The 8,872-nt window shown below is 36.2% G+C and overlaps 1 protein-coding gene across 1 annotated transcript; it reads right to left on the reverse strand.

Moving 5' to 3' along the window:
- Nucleotides 1–2,723: 2,723 nt before the first annotated feature.
- GK2 (glycerol kinase 2) lies at nt 2,724–4,400 on the reverse strand. The gene has a single exon (XM_004430872.3). The coding sequence runs from the start codon at nt 4,383–4,385 to the stop codon at nt 2,724–2,726; it is 1,662 nt and encodes a 553-aa protein (XP_004430929.1). The 5' UTR covers nt 4,386–4,400.
- Between the last annotated feature and the right edge of the window lie 4,472 nt (nt 4,401–8,872).

Consider the following 8,872-nt stretch of genomic DNA (forward strand, 5'->3'; position numbering starts at 1 on the left):
TCATGGTTTGCAACAGGATCTGTGTCTTTTGTCACTTATACACTTGGAGGTGTTTTAGGAGAAAGCAACTTTGGTGAGCTGTTCTGACACTTAATTCTTTACCGGCCCTAGTGCCTTTGACATGTCATCAAGATCTATCCCTTTCCCCTGTATGTTTTCACGCACTTCTTCCGGCCTCCACCCTCTGGGGTCTCCTTGCTATCTTCCAGGGTGAAAGCTTCCGCTGCTGGCTGGCTGGACTCAAAGGAGTCCTAGCAAGATTTGGGGCACTCTCGCTTGAAGGCCAGGCCCAGCAGGGATGGCTCCATCTTGTTCCAAATACTTTCTATTTTCTCTTCTTATCTCTTTAACTCATAGATTATTTAAAGGTTTGTTATTTAGTTTCCAAATATTTGGAGATTTTCCAAAAATCTTTCTTTGATTGATTTAAAATTCCAGTGTGCTCGGACAGCATACTTTGTGTGAAATCCTTTAAATTTATTGAGGCTTGGTTAATGGCCTGAGTGAGGTCTATCTTGGTAAATGTTTCATATGCACTTGAAAAGAATATGCATTCTCCTATTGTTCAGTGATATATTCTATGAATGTCAGTTAAGTTGTTTGATAGTGTTGTTCAAATCTTCTATATCTTATTAAGTTGTTCTATCAAATGTTGAGTAAAAGATATTGAAATCTCCTACTATAATTTAGATTTATCTACTTTTTCTTTCAGTTCTATCAGATTTTGCTTTATGTATTTTGAAGCTCTGTTATTAGGTGCACAAATATTTAGGATTGTTATGTCCCCTTGATGAATTGACCCCTTTATTATTGCAAATTGACCTTGTCTAGCACTGGTAATATTCTTTGCTGTGAAATTTACTTTCTGATGTTAATATAGCCATTCCAGCTTTCTTTCAATTAATATTAGAATGGTATGTCTTTTTTCCATCCTTTTTCTTTTTACCTGTTTTTTTCTTTATATTTGAAATGTGTTTCTCGGAGGCAGCATATATTTTAGTCTTGCTTTTTTATCTAATATGACAATCTTGCTTTTTAATTGAGGTAATTAGACTTTTTATATTTAATGTGCTTATTGGTATGGTTAGGTTTAAATATCTTTTCCTGCTGTGTTTTCTGTTTTCCTATCTATTCATTTTTCCCTTTTCATCTCTTTTCTGCCCTCTTTTGGATCAACTGAATATTTTTATAGTTCTAGCTTATGTACTTAATTTGTTTATTAAGTATAACTTTTTGTTTTGTTATTTTAGGATTTAGAGTATGCATCTTTAATTATCAGTGAAACTTCAAATGATGCTATACAACTTCCCATATAGTGTACAATCCTTATAATATTATCCTTCTATTTATCCACTTCCAATTTTCTTGCTGTTTTGTTTTCTTTTACATATGCCTAAACTCCATACTATGGTATTATTATTATTTTTATTTAAACAACCAATTCTTTTTTTCTACTTGAAAATAATGTTTAATGTAGTATTACACAGGTTTTTTTCTTTTCCAGCATATATCCAGCTGAGACGATTAAATGAAAAGGTAAGGTGTAAGAAATATAGTTGAAATCATAATACACTTTTTTGGTATCAATGTAAAATATATACTTAAATTTTAAATACTGCCTCTTTAAGAAACAGTTTCTCCTGGTAAATAATATGCATACTCATTGCCCAAATATCTACCTAAAATATTTATGTATATAGTGGTCCACTTAAGACTGCTCTTCTTATAAGCTACTGGCTACAATGAAGTATATAAGCATATGTGTTATACATGCCAAGTAAAGTACATAAAGTGGAGAGATGAAAAGAAAAAACAAAGGAAAAAATTTCTTTCTCCCTATAGGATCTACATAGCAAATCAGTGTAATTAGTAACACCATGTAAAATGTCTGAAGAATTTTAATTTGGCAAATATTTCCCAGGAAAATATCTAAGCTATGAGAATACTAAATTTCATTAAACATTCAGTAAAGATATTGTGGTCTCCCTAATAATGTACAAAAGAGGACTTTTGGGATCTATTAAAAACAACAACAAGAAGTCCCTCAGTTTTATCAGGTTAGTTACACCTCTTAATCAAGTGTGTGTAGCACAGAGAACCAAATCCTGGTCTGTAAGTGTTAGAAAATGCTTAATGGGGCCGGCCCCGTGGCTTAGCGGTTAAGTGTGCGCGCTCCGCTGCTGGCGGCCCGGGTTCGGATCCCAGGCGTGCACCGACGCGCCGCTTCTCCGGCCATGCTGAGGCCGCGTCCCACATGCGGCAACCAGAAGGATGTGCAGCTATGACATACAACTATGTACTGGGGCTTTGGGGGGAAAAAAAAAATAAAAATTAAAATTAAAATATCTGTTGTTAATTTAAAAAAAAAAAAAAAAAAAAAGAAAATGCTTAATGAAAAATTCCACAGACAGAATCTAAATATCCTATATTTTACAGGGCATGGAGCAGGATTTTACAACAATGGAGGGGGTTAACCTCTAAAGTGGCTGGTCCAACCTTAACTGTCAATGTTAAAAAACACACCAAATGTTTATACAGCGTTTTCTGCAGTAATTTATTTATTTCAAGCCTCAGGTCTATTTGTAGGGTTCCCTAAGTCATGTACCAAGTGGTTTATAAATAAAATCAGAGTCTATGATAGTGTCATCTCAGTAAGAAACAGAATTGCTGGATTCCTTCATTATGTAGAAAGGTCACATCTTGGAAATCCATGCTTGGTATTATTATGGTATACCTGAGATGTATCTTGCTCCAATTAACATTATCATGCTACTCACTACAAAAAAGCCCAAGGGCAGACTAGAGAAGATATTAGGATCACCACCTCCAGGAGACTGAGTTGTAGCCCAACCCATTGACTTCGTCACAGCTTTCTTCCATGTAGAATAACGAATTTCACTTTCTGTGGCCTTGATCTGTGGTTCAAACCGTTCCATCATGACAGTTGACAAATCCTCAGGTTTAAGACTCCAAACGCCCACTCCTTCTGCAGCTCCTGCTGCCATGGCAGCTCCCAGAGCAGTTGTTTCATGCATACAGGACTTTATTACGGGAATATGCAGAATGTCTGCTTGTAGTTGCATAAGAACTTTGTTGTTCGTCAGTCCTCCATCTACCTGCAAATGACTGAGCGGAATACCACAGTCACGGTTCATGGCATCCAAAATCTCTCGGGTTTGGAAACAAACAGCTTCTAATGCGGCAAAAGCAATATGACTTTTATTGGTGAACTGAGTGAGACCACAGATTATCCCTCTTGCACTGGGGTCCCAATAAGGTGCATATAATCCTGAAAAAGCTGGGATGAAGTAGCAGCCGTAAGAAGTACCTACTTCTTTGGCAAGTTTTTCAATTTCTTCTGAGGTCTCTATAATTCCAAGGTTGTCTCTTAGCCAGCGAATAACAGCACCTGCAATAGCCACAGAACCTTCCAATGCGTAACATACTGGCTTATCTTTGCCTAGTTTGTAAGCCACTGTGGTCAGAAGGCCATGTTCAGAAAATACACACTTACGACCTGTATTACATAGTAAGAAACAACCTGTTCCATATGTGTTTTTGGCTTGTCCTTCTTGGAAGCACATTTGTCCTACTAATGCAGCAGACTGGTCCCCCAAACAACCAGATATTGGCACACCTTCCAAAGCCCCAGCTTTCATTAGGCCATAGATCTCAGAAGAACTCCAGACTTTTGGAAGAATGTCCATTGGAATTTCAAAAAAGTCACAGAGCTCTTTATCCCATTCCAAAGAATGGATGTTGAAAAGCATTGTCCTACTTGCATTTGTTACATCTGTGCAATGGACACCTCCATTAACTCCTCCTGTCAAACTCCAGATAAGCCATGAATCAATGGTACCAAAAAGAGCTCTACCTTCTTCAACAGCCTTTTGAACTTTTCTCACATTGTCAAGAATCCAACGAAGTTTTACTGCACTGAAGTAAGTGCTAAGTGGAAGGCCTGTCTTGGTCCTGACAAAGTTATTATTTCCAGGAATTTTTTTACTAAGATTCTCAACAGTAGACTGGGTTCTTAGATCAAGCCACACCACAGCATTGTAGAGCGGCTCTCCAGTTAACTTGTCCCAGATTACGGTGGTTTCCCTCTGATTGCTGACACCAATAGCCTTTATGTTCGATATATTAATATTCAGCTCAGCAAGTTTCTCACACGTTCTCTCTATACACTCATAGACAGACTGAAGAATTTCCTTAGGGTCCTGTTCCACCCATCCTTCTTTTGGGAACTCTTGTGTTAATTCCACTTGATGGTGACAAAGCAGCTCTGCTGTTTTTGAATTGAAAACCAGAAAGCGAGTAGAGTTAGTCCCCTGGACCACTGCCCCCACCAACGGCCCCACAACTGCTTTCTTTGGGGCTGCCATGAAACCAGTAGGTCAGCTTAGCCGATCTGCTGCCGTTTCCCCGGTGATGGAGGCATTGAGGGGGAGGGGCGCGCAGCACGCTGGGAGCGTCAGGAGCGCCAGGAGCGTACGGAGCATACGGCGCAGGGGCAGTGGCTGCCTCTTGGAGCTAAGGCGCAGGCGCAGTGGCTGCCTCTTGGTTGAACGTGAAGCTGCGCGAGACAGCCTTTGCACTTTGACGCTGGGTTTTCTCACTTGCCCCTCTCCCCCTCGAGGCCGCGCCCGCAGCCCCGTGCACTCAATTATTTTTTTAGGAGATTTAAGTCAAAAAAAATCATAATTTACCCACATAATTACAGAAACCAATGCTATTCATTGTATTGTGTGGATCCGTATTTCTGTTATTTTCTTTCTCCCTGTAAGATTTTCCTCAACATTTCTTGTAGTGTGGGTCTGCTGGAAATGAATTCTTCCAACTTTTGAATGTCTAAAAAGTATTTCATCTTAATATTTAAAGATATTTTCTCTGGGTATAGAATTCTAATTAACTTCTCCTCCCCCCCCCCCCCCCACTTTCAGGGCGTTGAAACTGTTGCTCCACCATCTCTCATATTGTTTCAGGTGTGAACCTCACTGTCATCTTTATTTTTAACGTCTGTTTTTCTCTCACTACCTTTAAGTTTTTTTCTCTTTATCAGTGGTTTTGGTCAAATTTATGTTGATATTACTTGGTGTAATTTTCTTATTTCCTGTGCTTGGGGTTCATTGAGCTACTTGGATCTGTGGGTTTATAGATTTCATCAAATTTGGAAAACTTTGGGCCATTATTTCTACAAGTAAGTTTTATTTTCTCTCTCTTTTTGCTTTGGGGACTCCAATTACACATATTGGAGTTGTCCTGCAACTCAGTGATGCTCTTCTCATTATAATTATCTTTTCTTTCTATAGTTCATTTTAGATAGTTTCTTATGCTGTATCTTCAAGTTTACTAATTTTTTCTTCTCCAGTGTCTGCTATTAATTCATCCAGTGTATTTTCCACCTCACACATTGTAGTTTTCATCCTGAGAAGTTGTATTGGAGTTTTTAAAAGATTTACTTAACTTTCTGGACACGTGGAATACAGGTAGAATAACTTTTGATTTCATTTTCTGCTAATTCTAACATCTGTATCAGTTCTGATTCAATTTTGACTGACTAATTTATCTCCTCATTATGGCTTGTATATCCCTGCTTCTTTGCATGCCTGATAATTTTTGATTGGATACCAAACATCATAAATTTTACCTGATTGGGTTGCTGGATATTTTTGTATTCCTATAAATCAAGCTTTGTTTTGGGATGCAATTAGATTACTTGGAAACAGTTTGATTCTTTTGAGTCTTGCCTTTAAAATTTGTTAGGTGGAGCAAGGATAGTGCTCAGTGTGGGGCTAATTGTTTCGCTTTACTTTGACAAGATCCTTCAGTGTACTCTACCCAAGGCCCACGAAAAGTGAGGCTTTCATGGCTGGTAGGAAGACTGTGTTCCCAATCCTTGGTAAGCATTAGATACTGTTATCTTTAATCTTTTTATGTCCATCTTTCCCCAGCCTCAAGTAGTTTCCTCACACAAATGCACTCATCAGTACTCAACTGAATACTTGGGGGGACCTTCTGAAGATCTCCAGAGTTCTCTTCCTGTGCAACTCTTTTCTGTTCAGTACCACCTCCTGCACACTGTAGCTGCCTTTGTCTCTGTAGATGCTCAGTGCCATCTCCTCACTACAGGGTTTCAACTGGGATTCCCCTTGCAGTGCTGTGGCATCAAAACTCTCTCAAGGCAATGAGCTGGGGAAGTCTTAGTACTCATGCCATTTGTTTCTTGCCTCTTAGGGATCATTATCTTCATTGTCTGTTATCCAGCATCTTGTGAACTGTTGTTACATGTGTTACGAATTATGCAAACTGTCCATTTTTTAATTGTTTCAGATGATAAATAAGGATAAGTCTAATCTTTGTTACTCCATCTTGGCCAGAGTGGAAGTCCACTGAATAGAAGCTTAAATTTTCAGATTGATTGGAAAGTTGGTGAATAAATATACATTTACTCGCTAATTAAAATTTATTAAATATCCACTCAGTGAATGGCAATTTTCTGCATTAGGCCATAGGCTATACTTTTGAGTTAGCTCAAGGATGAACCTCATTTATCATTAATAAAGCCAACAAAACAAGATAGAAAATAACATAAAACCCAACAATAATATTATTTTACTATTTTAACTGGATCATATATTCCACTTAAGTAAATGCTTCAAGGAATTTTATGAAGTCAGAAAAGCAAAATTAGCAACCAGACTCAATTTGAGTAGTAGGGGATTGACATACATCATCAGAAAATAGTACAGATTTTCCTGATCATATCTTTGTTAGTTTTTTAAATTCTGTCAGAGATTTCTAAGCAAAAATTTAAAGACAACACTTACCAGTATGCCAGTTTACCATACTATGTCTGAATTTCCACAGAACAAGCTGTTTTTAAATTTTTAAAAAAAATTTTTTTCTTTCCAAGTATTTGGCAGTAGTAAACATTATATCATAGATTAATCTACACAATAAAAAGATTTGACCCAGCGTTTCTTCTCTATATCCCCTCTCTCCTGCTACGCCACTATATACACATGAATGTTCCCAATCCCATTAGTTTTTGAGCCTAGGAATACTTTAAGCATTTTGTCTTTAATACAAGTAATCTATTTATAAAGTTATCAGTTCTGTTTATAAAGAAGTAGTTTACATATTCATTTTACTGTTAATAAATTGTATCCACTAAATAATCAGATACTAAGTGTCTCATTTAGTTTAGAAAGAAAAGTTGACCAGATTGATTAACTTTCTTCGAGTAATTGCAAACTATTGATGGATTTAACCAAAGCTAACAATACTTTGCTTTTCTCTAACTAAGAAGTTTAAACTAACTCTACTATTTTTTCATTTCAAAAAAAATTAAAAACACCAAAACTTTTGATTGTTAGTCTGTAACAGCTTCCCCATATTCTAATATAAGCACCTCTGAAATAATCGTTGGCACTACCTTATTCATGAGAACGTTCTTTTACATCCAAGACATCCTTTACAAGGAAATAGTTATTTCATTTGTATTCTATTCCGTGCAAATGCAAATGCTTTAATGGCGGACATTCTATTCAGAATAGTCAAAAAAATCAGAAATTTCTTTAAAAGTCTTTTAATATAGCATTATTAAAATTAGAGTTGTTAAACTAATTGGCTTTCTATTATTTATTTCCCTTTAAGGCTACTCTTTTAGAATGCAGTTACTTCCTAATATAAGATTTTTTCAATGATATCCACACTATAAAGTTTAAAATTTATTCATTCATTCAGTAATTTAACAATGTGTTTTGAGAGGTTGCTATATAAAGGCTCTATTATAGGCAATAATATAGTGGTGCATAAAACATTCTTCCCGTCATTGTTACAACATCTAAGTTGGGAACAGTCCCAACTCAATTTACTCGTCTATATTGACATATCTTTCTTTGCACATCATGTTTTAGAGAACTTTTTTATTTAATTATTACTTTTCCTCTGTCAAACCCTCTAAATTATAAGTTTAATGAGGGCAAGTATCTTGGCTGTTTTATTCAATCTTTTTCTTCAGCACTTAGATCAGTGCCTGACCCAAAGCAGAAACTGGAGAAATATTTGTTGAGTGAGTTAATGAACAGCGCTATATATGGTCTTAACTTTATTAAGTAATTATCATAAAGTCAAGATATTCTAATTTTGATTGCCAGATGGGCTATTGGTTATTCATTTTACAATCCAATATAAGAAGGTAGATTGATGAATAGATACAGGGATGGATAAATGGAAGATATGTGATAAAATTAGTATAGTAGAATATTAATTGTAGACTCTATGTGGTAGATACAATGGTGTTGATGGTAAAGGTCTTTCAACTTTTCTAGGTTTGCAAATTTTTATAACAAAATATTGGGGAAAGGTAATGCAAATAAAAAGCTGATCAAACTGCAAAACACAGTTACTAGAGACCTAGTTCATGCAGGTTCTTTTGTTTGTTTGGAGGGATAATCGAAAGGAATAAAAGAGTCTCTGCCAAGTTTACATTAATTTTAGACATTCTCTGGTGGAATAATCCAGTGATAGTTGTTCATCTCAAGAAAACTATTAAATGTGAATCATTTTTATTAAGATATTTGCACTTTTTTTGTAGGAATTTTCTTCTGCCTTTTATAAGTCCTGTAAAGGATTTTATCAGGCTTTATTAGGAAGCCAGCTGCATGTTTAACTCCTTGGCTTTTAGCAAGAAATATCAGGCATTTAAGAATGCTGCTACTCTTTTCAATCTGTAAAGAGTGGGAATCAGATATGAGAGTTTCAATTTCACCAAATTTGGACATATCTTAAGTCTTGAATTTGAGAATGTGTGCCCTGATGGTAAGGGCATTAAATTATATAGTTTGTGGCTAGAAAATATAACTTT

This window comes from Ceratotherium simum, chromosome 8 (assembly GCF_057802395.1).
Source record: "Ceratotherium simum simum isolate JZ-2026a chromosome 8, ASM5780239v1, whole genome shotgun sequence".
In the NCBI taxonomy this organism is placed as follows: domain Eukaryota; kingdom Metazoa; phylum Chordata; class Mammalia; order Perissodactyla; family Rhinocerotidae; genus Ceratotherium; species Ceratotherium simum.